A 15,964-nucleotide genomic window follows, 5' to 3' on the forward strand; every position below is an offset into this window, starting at 1 on the left:
CCCGAGGTCCAAGACCTGCAACCTCTGCGGATTGGCGGAGCACGTCTACAGAGACTGCCCCCAGAGATCCCGGTCCTACGCTGGAGCCCTGATCAAGGAGAAAGCTCCAGCCAGCGCTGGGAAAAAGAAGTCAGGGGAAAAGACAGCAAAGGAACCCCGGAAAGCCACTGGTGAGTCCCCCCTCCCCAGGCCCCTACCACCTCCTCCGACCCATCCCTCCCCACCCCCTCTGAGTCGGAGGTGGCCCCACCTGCCCCCCCCACCCTGTCCTCCATAGAGGACTTCCCCACTCTGCCCACCGCCCCACCCCCACCAGCAAAGGCCGGAAACGGAACCTAGACAGTCCGACAACAGAAGAACCCACCAAACGGCCCACCGTTGCCCAGCAAAATGACATCGCTGGACTGAACCCAGTGGACCTCAAGGACCTCGAGTCTGCGGGGGAAGACGAAGTAGAAATGCAGGAAGGTAAGGATATGACCCACCCAGGGACTGTCCTCAACCAAGAGCTGATGAACAGTGTCCTCGAGGAGTGCGGCCTGGACCAGGACACCGGACAGGCACAAGAAGCAGTGGAAGAACAATCCCCCCCTCAGGGGAGGTAAGTTTGGCCCCCCTGCTAACTAGCCCTTCATCTCCTTTACATGATGGCAGAGATCTCCATCTTTTCCATTAATGTTAGGAGCATCAAGGATGCCTCTAGAAGGCAGGTGGCGCTGACCTTTCTTTCCACTCAGCAGAGTGACGTCTACATGCTCCAGGAGTGTGCCCTACCCTTCTCGAGGAGGTACACTCATCTGTCCTCCCAGTGGACCCATGGTCCCTCCTACTGGTCCGGGGGTGTCGATTGTAAGTCTGCAGGGGTAACCATTCTTGTCAGGGGTGGTCGTTTCACGGTTGACTCCGTCCAGGAGCTCGTCTGTGGCCGTCTTTTGGTCGTAGACGGCTCATGGGCGGGAGAGCCAGTTAGGCTCATCAACGTGTACGCTTCCCCAGATAAGAATGAGCGACTGGAGCTTTTCCAGACCCTGCGGACCCAACTCGTCACCACCAGGGCAGTAGTAATCGGTGGTGATTTTAACTGTCCGATTGAGGAGGATGGGCGCAGCTCCAGCATGTACGCGAAACTCGACACCACGTCTAGACTGCTCAAGGAGATGATCGCGGAGGCTTCCTTGCAGGACGCCGTGGGATCCATAGGGAAAGGTTCCGTGAACTATTCGTGGTGCCGTCCATGGTCCCCTGCTTTTTCTCTGACCACAGGGCCATTCACTTTCGGGGTGACCTGGGCGAGGGCTTTGCCCCCAGTCCGGGCTCCTGGAAGCTAAATGGTACCCTGCTGGAAAATGAGGGACTGCTGGAGGAACTCAGGGAGGCCTACATTACCTGGAAGGAGGACAAGAGGTTCTTCGGAAAGGTAAGCAACTATTGGGAGTTTGTGAAAGTCAAGCTGCGCAGCTTCTTTCAGGCAAGGGGACGCCAGCAAGTGTGTGCCAGGAAGAGGGAATTCAGGAGACTGCAACGTCAGTTGTAGTCCCTGCAGGACCTTCACCACTGCGGCTGGGACATTAGGCAGGACCTGGAGGACACCAAGAAGAACCTGAAAGGACACTTTGAGGAAGAATTCAGGCACCTCGTCTTCCGTTCCAAGGTGGAGAATCTTGAGAAAGGTGAGAAATGTAACTTTCTTTTTCAGGAAACTTCACTCAGGACACACACCCTTGTCGGAGCTGCGGGACGAGACCGGAAAACTCCAGAAGGGGAAGGAGGCTGTGATGCAAGTGGTCAGCGACTACTACACCAACCTCTACTCCCCAAAAGAAACAAACACGGCTGAGGCCGACAGGTTCTTGTCAGGTATCACTAACCAAATTGATCCTGCAGGTATGTCTGCAATCAACGCCCCCTTAGCGCTGGAGGAGCTGCACTCTGCCATCAGATCCTTTAGGCAAGGCAGGCCCCCGGGCTGCGACGGTCTCCCATTGGAGCTCTATGTAGCGCTGTGGGATCTTGTTGGCCCGGACCTGCTCGAGCTGTATGAGGAGATGGAAGTGGAGGGCACAATGCCTCCTTCGCTAAGGGAGGGGATGATCACGATTTTGTATAAGCGGAAGGGGGAGAGATGGGATCTGAAAAATTGGCGTCCCATCTCTCTCTTGAACGTGGACTACAAAATCCTTGCCAAGGTTCTGACCAACAGGCTGAAATCGGTCATCGGACAGATCATCCACTCGGATCAGACTTGATGCATTCCTGGTCGCAGGATTTCGGACAGCCTTGCGCTTGTCCGGGACACGGTCCAGTACATTCGAGGCCGTCGTGTGCACGCGGCCCTGGTCAGTCTTGACCAGGAAAAGGCCTTTGACCATGTCTCCCATGAGTTTATGTGCAGAGCTCTGCGCAGGTTTGGTCTTGGGGACATGTTTTGTTCGTATGTGAATGTGATGTACCATGACATTTGTAGCACGGTGTTGGTGAATGGCTGGAAAACTGACTTTTTCCCTATTCTCTCTGGGGTCAGACAAGGCTGCCCTCTCACACCTCTGCTTTTTGTTTGCTGTATAGAGCTCTTTGCCGAATGCATCCGACAGAACCCAGAGATCAGAGGGATCACCGCACCGGGACCGGACAGAAGGGTTGTCAAGTGCTCACTCTACATGGATGACGTAACGGTGTTCTGTGCTGACCAGCACTCCATCGACTCGCTCGTCCAGACCTGTGAGGACTTCGGCAAAGCTTCAGGGGCAAAGGTCAACTGCGGGAAGTCAGAGGTCATGCTCTTCGGAAAGTGGTTCCTGCCTTCTTCTGCATCCATCCCTTTCAGCGTCAAGGCGGACTTCATCAAAATTCTTGGAGTTTGGTTTGGAGCTGAGGGCGCAGCCCTGAAGTCTTGGGAGGAGAGACTGTCCAAGATGAGACAAAAGTTTGGACTATGGAGCCTCAGAGAACTCACCATCGAAGGGAAAACACTGGTACTCCGCAGCGAGATTCTCCCTGTGTTACAGTACCTCGCCCAGGCCTACCCCCCCAGGGTCAACACCTGTAAGGCCATCACCAGGGCGGTGTTCCACTTCATCTGGGGCTCCAAGATGGACAGAGTGAAGCAGACAGTCATGTTCAAGGAACCCCTCAAGGGCGGTAAGGGCGCGCCCGACATCGCAACGTTACTGGGGGTGTTCTTTGCCTGCAACTGCATCCGCAGGACTTTAGTGGACAGAACTTTGGACTCTGGCGGCAACTCCATGTCCCGTTTTTTCCTCCTTCCTCTTTGGAGGTCCCTGGGATGGGACAAATGGGACAGCCCCATCCCCTACAACTGAAACACTCCTTGGTACTACCTGGACACTTTCAAGTTCAAGTTCTCATTGCTGAGACTGTTCCAGGCCTCCCTTCAGCCACTTGCAAAGTGATCTGGAGGAATGTTTCTTTAAAGGGACTCACCAACAGGCATAAAGATCTGGCGTGGATGGCTGTCCAGGGGGGGCTGCCTCTCAGGACATTTATGCATGCCAGAAACTTGAGCAGATACAGGCACTGCCCCTTTTGTATCATCCATGAGGAAACGTCTTTTCACGTTTTCTGGGAGTGCTCCTTTGCACAGAGCCTGTTGAGGGCCTTGGAACCTGAACTTAGAGACTTTGTTCCACAGACTGCCATCACACACTTCGGTGTGCTGAACGGACTTTTTCATGGAACTTTTTCCCAGGAGGACATTGACAACGCCTGGCGGGTGTTGTGTTGCTTTAAGGACGCTTTATGGTGCGCCAGAAAGCACCTTATCCACCAGCGGGAGAGGATGTCCATTGAGGACTGTCGCAGACTGGTCTACAGTCTGCTCAGAGACTATAACCTGATGGATCTCATGGAGGAAGAGGAGGTCTGAAGACTTCCCCTTCCCCCACTCTCCCTTGTGTGTCTTTGTCCATTCAATAAAGCTTCGGGCTTGTGATTTCATTCCCCTCCCACCCCCCCCCCCCCATCACACCTGTTACTCCGCGCAACACATCAGGCATCATACCGCAGACTGAATGTATTTGATTGAATGTATTTATTTGTATGATCGGAAATGTATTGTAATGTAGCGTATTTATGCGCTGCGTCGCAGTACAGGGGAGAATGTACCCCGACAAAGTATTGTTTTTTGTATATCTTTTATGTAAATAAAGATTACATTTTCAACAAAAAATTAAGTCTCCTATGATTGCTTCTCAGCCTTTTGGCTCAGATCAGGTGTAGTTTTTTCTGCCCTGGTCTGGGCCTTAAGGTTTCGGAAGGTACCAGTCCCGCTCGGCCTTGGGGTGTTTCCTTTGGGTGCACCCCATTAGGGCTGCAACTAACAATTAATTTGTTTTTCGACTAATCTATCGATTATTTTTACGATTAGTCGACTAATCTAACGATTATTTAAATTTTTTGTTTTTTTGCTTAATCTAGTGTTCTTTTGCTTAATCTAGTGTTCTTTCTTTGATTAGTTAAATAATCCTTTGAATAACTTTACAAAAAATGATACGTACAACTTCTAATATAATATTTCAACTTTTATTAAAGTTTTTCCAAAAAATACTTCAATGTGGTTGAAGTTTCAGTGGCAAAAATAAAATGTAAACAACACTTTAACATCAGGCAGGAATAATGCCATTAATTCAAAACCAAAAGCATTCAAAATGCCATATAAATTATAAAGCACTGCAGTCAGTGCTCAACAACACTAACTTGTGCAACTGTGCAAAAATAGAGACACATAAAGTGCCAAACACTTTAGGGCATCAGGCATGAAAAATGCCATATCTGCCTAACAGTACTTTAACTTCTTTAAACTACAAGTCAGCTCTCTGCCTTCAGGTAATCTTTTGCTGTATTGGCCATTACTTTTGCACAGTGTTGAGCAGTGCTTTTGTTGGACAAGTTGGCTCCTTTAAAACTTGGTTACTTTTTAGGTATGTTTTCCATATACAGTGTTTGACCAGTATTTTTTTGGTGTGTGTGTTACTTGTAAATGTAAAACATACCTAAAAACTAACATAGTTTTAAAGGAGCCAAGTCCAACAAAAAGCAAGCATTGCTCAACACTGTGCAAATTATAATGGCCAATACTGAGGAAAGATTACCTGAAGGCAGCCAACAGCCATCTTGTAGTTTAAAGAAGTCCAACAATACAACCCAAGAGAGTGCAACAGGTACAGGTTGGGGGCCTGTACCTATAATATAGCATTGCAATGGAGGAAGGTTAGCATATCGACATGCTCTGCAGTTAGGCTTGCTCTTTTTTTAGTCACAATGTTGCCAGCAACTGAGAAAAGCCTTTCAGATGGGGTTGATGTTGCAGGCACACACAAGTAACTCTTTGCCAGCATGGCCAAGATGGGAAACCTCCCTTCATTTTCCTTCCACCATTTCAGTGGATTGTCTTCCTTTGGAATGGCATGCTCACTAAAGTACATGTGTATCTCATTCCTCACAACTTCACTGTGAATTTCTGGATCTTGGATGTGAGTGTCATCCTCACCATTACTGTGGTGTTCATCTGAATCTGAACCGAGCAAAGAGTCCAACATAGACACTTGCCTCTTTTCTGAAAGTTTCATGTCTGGACTCATTGCACTGGCTGACTGGACCTGTTCCTCACATTGACGTTGATGTGTTTGCTCTTCCTCATATCTTCTTTTCTCTTCAAGAGCAAGAGCTTGGACCTTGAGGTGAACTTTTAAACTATCCTCTGCTGCCAGGAATTTTAGCTTGCGGAATCTGGGGTCCAGGGCTGCTGCAATAAGACATATATTTTCTCCTCCGTCATCTCTGAATTTAGTTTCCCTCTCCCATCTTGTGGTCATCTCCTGTGCAGCAACATTTTGGAAAGCCTTGACTGCCGCTATCTCGCAAATTGTGCTCTGTATGGATTTCTGGAGGCCTTTTACCAAAGGAGGTAGAGCGGAACCAGTCACATAGGACTCTCCACTCAAAAAAACAGTAGCACACTCAAAAGGCTTCAAGACTTGTTCCACTTCCTCAAGTAAGCTCCACTGATCATGTTTTAAATCCAGGAAGCGCTTCCCTCGTGGTGTGACATCAGGATCGGAAAGTGTGGCAGTCACAGGCCACCTCTGTTCAAGCAGGCGACTGATCATGTGTAAAGTACTGTTCCATCTTACAGATACATCATTTATTAGTGCATGATCAGGGGTACCCATTTGTTGTTGCTTTGCTTTAAGCTTTGTAGTGGCCAGCTCACTTTTTTTAAAATGTTCCACAAGGCACTTCGCAGCCCTCAGTGTCTTGCTGATCTGGGGATCCCTCAGGGCATGGTTGACAACTAGCTGCAATGTATGACCAGCACACCTGAGAGAAGAGATGCCAGGATGCTTTTCTTCCAAAATACGCAGAGCAGCGACAACATTTGAAGCATTATCATGAACAACTGCAATTACATTGGCCATGGATATCTCGAACTTCTCAGCTGCTTTTTCCACCCAGTTAGCAATGTTTTCAGCTGTGTGGCGATCTTCAAGTGGCATAGTGGTCAGATTGTAGGATGTAAGCTTCCAGTCTTCATTAATGAAGTGGCATGTGACACCCAAGTATGCCTCTGTGGCAATACTGGTCCATGCGTCTGTGGTGAGAGCCATTTTGAATTTGACATCTTTGATTGACGGTTTAAATCTTTCAAAATTCTCCTCATATTTCCTCTCCACCGGCTTCGTGAAATGGGACCTGGAGGGAAGTGTGTATCCTGGGTAAAATGTGCTGATCATCTCACGAAATCCTTGACCGTCTACAATAGAAAGAGGTCTCATATCTTTTACAATCATGTGGAGTATGCTATTGGTAAGTGTAATGGCCACTTGGGGTGTACAAGCAGTGACATCCTTTTTATGAAAGTAGAAATCTTGTACACAGCTTTGCCTCTTCCTGAGGAAAAACAACAATAATAATAATAATAATAATTAATAACATTACCAATTTACACATCTATGAATGCTCAGCCTCAATGCTAACAATATTAATTGTATTTTTTCTAGTAGAATTTTGAGATATCCATGGCCAATGTTGTAATTAATAATGCTGCAGAGTGCAGTGACAGTCAAAATAGCTCTCAGGTGTGCTGGTGGTCAGATCATTGCACTTGTTGTCAATCATGACCTGAGGGATCCACAAGACAGACACTGAGGGCTGCAAATGCAAAATGCCTTGTATGTAGTCCACTCCATTTAAGAAAAGTGAGCTGGCCCGGCCTAAGCAATCATCAGCTAGCAATGCAATGCATTAATTAATATTGTTGAAATTAGTAGTACTAGTACTTACAAAGATGGCTCGTCCTTTGTGGTCAGTGCGCCAGGATGTTTTCTTCTGAGGTGCTCATGCATAGCAGTTGTGCTGCCGTGGTATGCCATTTCACTTTTGCAAAGGGAACAGAGGACCATTTTATTTGGCCTCTGCTGAAAGTATTCCCATACCCTTGATGAACGTGATCGGGCTCTTGCTGTCTTTTGTACTGGTGGTGTGCTGCTGGAAGCCTTTTGTACTCTGCTGCTGGACGTGGAACCACTGCTGCTGCTGGCTTTTTCTCCTCCAGGATCAGATGTCGCCATTACCGCTGCTGTTCAACTATTTTAATGCAACTCGCGCGAGATGCGTGTGACGTCACGTGCTGACGCGTCAACGCTTTTTCCGCACGTCGACGATTTTTTGTCGTTGACGTAGTCGACTACGTCGACGCGTCGTGGCAGCCCTACACCCCATGCTGCTATTGGGCGGGACGCTACCTGATGTTTACGAGAGCGATCCCTCTCCCCTACTTGTCCTTGTGACTTTTCGTGGGTGAGTGTTTTTGGGCGGAGATATGGCGGCGAAAGCACCGCAGGCTCCGAACACTGTAAGGCTGGTGGTTGCCGAGCCTAGAAGAGAGACCGTTGGGCTGTTCATGATACAGAAGAAGGTGATTGAGGAATTGTTGGGAATGCCACGAGAGAGTATTTTCTGCATGCAGTGTTTTCCTAATACTGGTTGGAATGATGTTACCTTCTGGAAGAAGGATGATCTGCATACATGTATGGCGAGGAAATCGGAGAAGGCGGACGATCCCCTGTTGGAGAGTATTACTTTTTTATGTGGCGAGTGAAAGCAGCGGGTACCAGTGACCGTACACATGTACAACCCCTTTGTGAGGGATGAGGAGATGAGGGCTTTCCTGCTGCGACATTGTGACTTTGTGTCGGCCGGAACAAAGCTCACAAATGTTTTGGGCACATTTAATGGTCATAGATGGTTTTGGGCGCAATTCAGGGCTGACACAGATGGGGTAGGGGGGGTCCGGCACCCCCCCAGGTGTTTTCTATTGGGAGTAACCGTGGTTACTTGTGGTATCCCGGTCAGCCTCAGTTTTGCCGGTTGTGCTTCTCCTTTGGACACTCCAAAGAAAGCTGCAGCACTGGACAGGTCTGTCGGAACTGCTTTAAGACTGGACACATGATGTCTGATTGCCCCGAGCATCGGAAATGCCACATTTGTGGAAGTATGAGACATTTGCCTAGGCAGTGCCCGGAAGTGGATCGTGCTCCAAGGACTCACCCAGGTGCCGCTACCGTTGGTGAGGAGGGCACCGTCGGCGGGGTTGTGGATGAGTTCCAGCCCCCTCCATCCTATGCCGACGTGGCGCAGGGTATGTCACCCTGCAGAAGCCCTCCAGCAGAGGCTGGTGGTCCCTCTCTTGATCCTCCCAATTACGCAGCTGAGGCGGAGGGGGCTACCTCTGTGACTGAGAGGTGTGTCCCTGAAACCGTGGTAGCAGAGGGAGAGGAGGAGGGTGAGGAGGAGGTTGGGATAGGCCCTGGGGTGGAGGATGTGAGTGAGGAGATGGATCAGAGTGTGTCCCTAAAATGCAAGATCTATGATTCTCCCTCTCCCTCTGAATGCATTGAGGACTTCTCAAGCAGCACAGGTCCAATGAGTTCAGACCCTGCCATTGAGTCCGACTCTTCTGCCCAGTCCTTTGTCAGCCATGGGCAAGTGGAGAACTTCCAGGAGGTGGTAGGGTTCTCAAAGACGATACCCAGAGGAAAGCCCAAGAAATCCGAGCCAAAGGAGGAGATGCAAGGGGTAAGGACAGAAGAGGCTCCAAGGACTTCAAGGAGGACAAGGTCCAGGTGCAGGTGATGTTTCTTCCCCCTAAAATCCTGTCCAGATAGATGCTGCAGCTGAGGTGTTCTTCTTTGAACGTGAGGAGCATCCGGTCTGTGTATAGGAGCTGCAATCCTAAAACTTTTAGAAACGTTTTCATCTGACATTATTTGTTTGCAGGATTTCAACCTACAGGAGGAGCCCAAAACCTCTGAATGGCCACATGGGGCTGCAGTTTGGTCTCTTGGGAAAGAGAAAAATTAAGGGGTTTGCATATTGTTTAAAAGTGTGAGGTGGTGGTTTTTGAGTATGGGGGTATTGTATGTAGAGTGGTGGGGTGTATGCTAGTGCTGATAGGTAGGCATGAGAGGGTGGTTTTCTTTGATAAATTAAAGTTTTTTTCTGGGTGGTGTAACGCTCCTGCGTTTTACTTATGATGTGGATTTTCAGCTGCAGAAATATTCCACTTCAGTAGTCATGTAGAGAAACGCTGAGACACCATTCCCAACTCTCAATGACTCATCATGTGTGGATGATCTCAATTCAGCAAGTAAATACACACACTCAATAAGATGTTTCCTAGAGTGACTTATGTATATAGTAACACAGTGATGATAGGCTGAAGAGACAGGTTGGGTAGAGATGGTAGATGACAGACACTTGAAAGGAAATGTTCTTGAAAGTAAGATAGTAGCAGATGGGATGCAGATAGGTTTAGCAATCATGTATGGTAGTAGATGACAGAGTAGCAGGTGGACATACAAGAGAGATCAACCCAGTGCAAGAACAGGTGGTAGTAGGCTCAAGAGCTAGCAATCTTAGATAATGCAGATGTAGTAATAGTCCTTAGTATGCAGAGCTAGATAGTGTAAGCTTTAGTATAAAGGTTATAGAGGTTTCTCCTGTGGGGTACTTATCACTAATAGCAATGTAGCAGAGGAGAGGTTCGGCAAGAGCGGATGATCCGGTAGCGGGATACAGGGATCAGCGCAGCGTGGTTCCTGTAAGGATCCCGAGTTTGGGTGCACCCTAGGTTTGTCCTGTGGATGAATCTTCAGCTAGCCGGACAATCAATGAAAACCATACACAATAGCTTGGTTCTAATGACTGCATTTATTTTCAGACATCGTCAAGAATATATAGCCTTAAACCACAAAATTATCTTATCAAACCACAAAATTATCTTATCCAACCCACTACTTAACACACCCTTTCAGCCAATCAATTAGCTAGATCATAAAGTCTCCCCAGAAACATAAAAAGTCGAATATAGTTCAAGATTATAAAAAACATAACATGTTATTGTGACATCAGTTCATAACACCTGTTACCACAAAAAAAAAATCCCCTATTTCTACTCTCGGCATTGTCTGAACATTTTACGGTTACGTAACTTCAGCAAAAACCATCTCAGCTTTTGCAAAATCATCTCTCATACTTAATAATATGTTTAGTAAATTCCTATTCACTGTGTCAATTATTAATTATTGCTAAGAAACTTATTCAAGCTATATTAATGTAAATATATGTTATGCATTATAGCCGATGCTGATATATTGGCAATGTTCTATCAATATATGTATAAAACATCTCTTATAGCTTGCATGTCTTTAACTTGCAGAACATCCTGTCTCTGATTCTAATCTCTAACCGCAGACTAGATATCCGGCGTAAAAAGTGCAAGTGTGATTTATAATCTGAAACACTAAGCAAAGATACATCCAAGAGATATAAAGGGATACTCTAACCTTCTAATATATACTGAGATGACTTATGCTAAGCTGAACACTACAAAATGGCATTTCAAGATACACATTTTCCTCACAATCCCCTCTTTTCCCAATGCCTGGAATCAAATGGATTCCAGGCATTGGGAAGATTATGCAGTTCTCCCTGAAGTCTCTCTCTAGTTGGTGGCCATTAATAATGTCATAATAATCTGGTACTTGAACATCCTTAGTCTCTTTGGTGAAGTTGTGAAAATATATGCAACATATTTGTTTGTTTTGTGTTTGATCACACAGACCTGTTACTGCCATCATTAGTCTTTCCTGTCGTTGTCTAATTACCTCCTGCTCCATCCTAATTTTCCTCATTTCTTCATTGATTAAGCCTATATCCTTTGTTGTTGTGTTGATCCATTTTTCCATAATATCAGCAAATGCATCAAGCTTAATAAGTGCCAGTGCTGTACCCCCTGGTAGGATGCTCATGTAGAATTTCTCCCATGAACTAGTCAGTGCCCTCTTATATCGTCCCTGATCGTGAAATGTGAGTACCCCTGAGGCTGGCACCATACTCACACGTCTTCCTGACTCAGTACTCATGTAAGGGAACAATCTAACTATGGTGCACCACCCGGCTGATTCTTCTCCCTTGGGAAAAGGGATAGTGGTGTGACACCATAGCCCGCAGCAAACTACCCAGCCCTCTGGTAACATTGGGGCAGATATCATCTCCTGAGTAGTCAGATCTGTTCGCATTCCAATTAGACATAACCACTCAGCGATATGTATTAATTTGACCTTATTGTCAAGTACCAATGTTTCATTCACCAAATTTAACCATTTATATACCTCTGACTTGTTATAGGTTGGTTTTGATCTAGGGCATGAAGAAATATTGTACATTGACAAGTTTCTCATTTTTGTATTCATGTCAGCAGTGGTATCAGTGTTTAGGCCTGTAATGTCTACCAAGTTAAATGTTTTGTATTTCTCCATGTTTAGAAGTGTAAAATTGACATCTGTGACATAACAAAATTCACCATTGGCATAAATGTTTGTTTCATTATTCAGTGGGTGCCCATTCAGAAAACAAAATTTTGGTGGTTGTGTGTATCCCTGTATTAAAAATGGCCTATTGTCTGGTTTTGCCTGTCCAGTGAACACATGTGTCTCATTCATTAACTGTGTTATAGATAATGGTTTTTCTATCATTGGGAATAAATTTTCTCCTGTATGCATATGAGAACAAACCCAACAATCTCCCTTTCCCTGTGATTGTTGTATACCATATTCATGCATCAACAGAAAATGATGGGGAATTCTATTCATATCTTGGAAACCTTGAGGATGTACATTCCCTAGAATCGATGGTAAGGGATCTATGTACTTCTGTATTGCTAAATTCAAATGTCTTGCTACTTGTTCTGTCTCCCTAAAGTTTGGTTTGGGTAGAATATCTTTCTTATTAGACTGAGGAATTAATTGTTTAAGTTCCTGTATTTTCCTTCTGGTAGCTGTATCATTTGGGTTGGGTGTCAGACACACGGAGATATTCTGGGGCAAGGCCCTAATGATCAATGATATGGCTGCTATTTTACATGGCCCTCCTAGTTTCTGCTCTTTCCATCCTATGACCTTATTCATCATTGTCTTTTTCAACCTATTTCCAGCTCTTGTACAGCAAGCAACCTTTGCATTTCCAAAATTGGGTCTCTCAAAAATAGAAGTGGACCTCTTATGTCTACTAGCGCGTGGGAGGTTGCGTGTTGCGTTAGTCAGTGTGCTTTCGGGACTATACAAAGTATTACAACACCTATTATAACAAATATAATAACAATGATAATTCCTAACCGCACTAGGGTTTGTTTTCAAGTATTATACCATCCAAAATACTGATCCCAAGGGTTGTCAATGCCAAGAGTGACCTTCCATTTGGGGCCAGTATTATCAGGAATGTAAGTACAGCATCTATCTACTTTATCAATATATACACAGGTACCACCTTTTCCTGCGTGGGTCATATCCAGAGCCATTCTGTTCTGGAATGTCGTCTGGGAAGTGGCTTCTAGTTGTTCTGCTATGCTCTTTAGGGAATTCTTTATATAGTTAACAAATCTCTGCTGATTATAATAGATACAATTTATCCAATCTACATTTTTATTTATGGTGACAAGGGGAGAGATAAAGGACTCATAACTGGCTTTAACCTGATCTCTTTCCTTGAACTCATTAGGGACCTATCTTGGAACCCCGATGGCATCTATATATATATATATATATATATATGGGTCAAAACTTCCTATGGGAGCCTCTCTCTTTTGTTTCCCTGTAATTACAGTGTTCCCTTTAAGTAGATTTGCACTCCCAATCGTCTCCCGTGTTCCAACCCACTGATCCCCAATAGTCACAATTGTCTCCTCAATCAATATTTGTCCGTGACACATATAAATACAGTTCCTGGGCCTAATCTCCTATCATAAGGCAATATAAAAGTAGCTACTTGTGTGTTAGGGAAATTCTACTAAAATTGTGTCCTTGTGCCATTTGTGTGTGTGATGGCTATCTGGGAGGGTGTACTATGGGACAGGGCTCTTTTATTCCTTTTCTGAGGTGTCTCTGATACTATGTCTGGGCTGGTGGCATTAGGGGTCCCACAAATTCCTCCAAGGGGCCACAGATATACTAGTTGATATATACAGTTAGTTATGATCCAGGTTGGGATGAACACTAAAAATACTAGTGCCCCCAACAAAATCCACAGCTTGCCAAAGCTCTTTGTTATGAGTACAGTCATTTTGCAACTTTTCAGAGACTATAACACCTGCTTCACTCACTCTTCGAGGATTTCAACACCTGTTTCACCTCCTTTATCTGTGTCTTGCTTCCACCTTGACCTTTTACTCGACTTGCATGGATGCGGGCTTGTTGGTTTTCCACAAGGACGGCGATTCTGGTCACTGCGACTACCTTTGTCTTTTGGTCCAAAACGAAATCCAGCCTTGGTCCTGTGATGTGGTGGCAGCTTGATCACTACTTCATCTCTCTCCTTCAAGGGATGGCAGGGAATCTGTGAAGAAAAAGAGAAAGGTGCGAGCAACCTTTTCGTTCCACTTGATTCAAAGTTTCAATTACCTTTTTTTTATTTTCTCTACTTCTCTTTACTTGTCCTATTCATCCTTTCCACTATACCTGAACTCTGTGGATGACAATCTATTTTCAGGATTTCAACTAGTTCCTGGTATCCTCTTTGATATGAAAGCTGGCCCATTAGTAGAACTAATTCAAAGCAGGCATCCTCATCCAGGAATAATCTCCCGATTGAGAATGTGTGCCACTGTGTGGGCATCTCCCTTTTGTGGTCCTAAAAGCTTCTACTCATCTGCTGAACATGTCCACTATTAACTCTTGTTTCTACCCTGTGTTGGGCTTATGTGTGAAAACATTTTGTAGATGTTCATGTTTGGCCTTATGTGTTTGGTTGTATTGTTCCTAATACAGTTGATGCACCTGGAAAAATATGCTTTCACTAATTTAGGCCTGTAAATAGAGAAAAAAAACTTCAGTAATACTTCATATGTTCTTTCCCACCCCCTACTCCTATTCCACGATACTAGGCAATAGACAGTGGGGCGGCGCTAGCTGTGGGGATCCTGTTGTGGTGAAACACACCCTTTAATACCAGTAGCCCATTCAAAACTGGGGCCTACCTAGGGCAAATGATGTAGCCATCCCTATTACCATCTCACAAGATGCTATATGCTATGTTCTGAGTCACTTCAGGCATGCCTTTAGACCTGGACTGCAACCATCTTTGGACAAAAACTTTAGGGCAAATTCCACCCCCATACTCCTGGGCAAGTACACCTGTCATGGTCTTACAATTGTCCCTTGCATAAACACAAAACATTTTTCCATGATTTGGGAGGCCCAGTGCAGGCGCTACAACTATAGCATTTTTCAGATACATAAACACATTCAACAATTCTTGTGACATTTCTGGACCTGTGGTTTGTCTCAAAATGTTATTATAGATAGGAGCAGTCCTGATCCATAACAATCAATGATCCTGTGGGCGGGCAAGACCCACTGTGGGCTGGCAAGACCCACTAGAGCAGCAGGTCTTATGTGACTGACTCTACTATCACCCTCTGTGAGAACAAAACCAAGGTAAACAACACTCTCCTGACACCACTGTCATAATTCCTGTGACACTTTGTGTCCACATACATGTACATTTCTTCAATAAACTCACTCGCTCTGACTGGCCTCCACAGAGTGATTACATATGTCATATACATATTGTAGCGGGACTGACCCATGAGCAGGTGCCCATCCCCTCTTGCATGGTCTGGGGAACTTATAGAGCGGACAAGCGAACTGCTCTACACCAGGTCAGTTACCTGGACTGAAAAACAAGAAACAAAGATGGCTGTGTCTCCTCGTCCAATAGGACGCTAAAAAAAAACGTTTCTTAAACCAATCACTGTAAAGTGGGTAGCATCAGATGGTATGGCTGTCAGTAGAGATGGCACATCAGATACCACTTGCATGCTATGATCAGATAAAGAACTAAAAAACTTTTTGGCTTAGTGACAATTTTCCCAAAACGTATTTATTTATTTATTTTTATTTTTTGCTTCGTGCCATTCTAACAGAAATCTGGCCAGAGGTTCCCCTCTTTCAATAGAGGATACCCATAAAATATAATTTAAAAACTATAATCAGATAAAAAGTTAATCTGATTTGAATCTTTTGGCTCTGTGCCAACAGGGTCCAATGGTTACACTAATTGCAGTAACTCTTCCTGTCCAAAAATTAAATTCCATAACTTTAACAGGAATAGAGATATGACATTTGAACGCTTTCTTGGCAAGTAGCCAATTTTCAAAATTTTGCAGGAAGGCTCCCCTTCACATAGGGGACAATTTGCAGAAATGTAATTTTTCATTATCTCTAATTCTATAAAAAATAACTTCAAAATATCCTGCCGACAACGGCAATTTATATTGTTTTCTAGTAAAATAGTGTTTTTATTCACTATTATTACTGTTCACAGAGGTTGCTATGCTATATACACAATGTATAAATTGCAAAACTCCAAAAAACTTCTATAAAAATAATTG

The 15,964-nt window shown here is 45.1% G+C and overlaps 1 protein-coding gene and 1 pseudogene across 2 annotated transcripts; one reads left to right on the forward strand and one right to left on the reverse strand.

Annotated features, from left to right (window-relative positions):
- Positions 1-1,234: 1,234 nt before the first annotated feature.
- LOC309567379 lies at positions 1,235-10,810 on the forward strand (annotated as a pseudogene). Its single transcript has 4 exons — positions 1,235-1,857; positions 2,566-3,138; positions 8,414-9,093; positions 10,736-10,810. The product of its transcript is annotated as an uncharacterized misc_RNA (transcript).
- A 55-nt stretch (positions 10,811-10,865) lies between these two features.
- On the reverse strand, positions 10,866-11,837 carry LOC309567380 (uncharacterized protein; the record flags this gene model as incomplete). Its single annotated transcript, XM_082272788.1, has 1 exon — positions 10,866-11,837. The coding sequence occupies one exon, from the start codon at positions 11,835-11,837 to the stop codon at positions 10,866-10,868; it is 972 nt and encodes a 323-aa protein (XP_082128914.1).
- Positions 11,838-15,964: the final 4,127 nt, after the last annotated feature.

The sequence above is a fragment of the Pelophylax lessonae genome (genome assembly GCF_965119305.1).
Source record: "Pelophylax lessonae genome assembly, chromosome: 11".
Taxonomy (NCBI): Eukaryota; Metazoa; Chordata; class Amphibia; order Anura; family Ranidae; genus Pelophylax; species Pelophylax lessonae.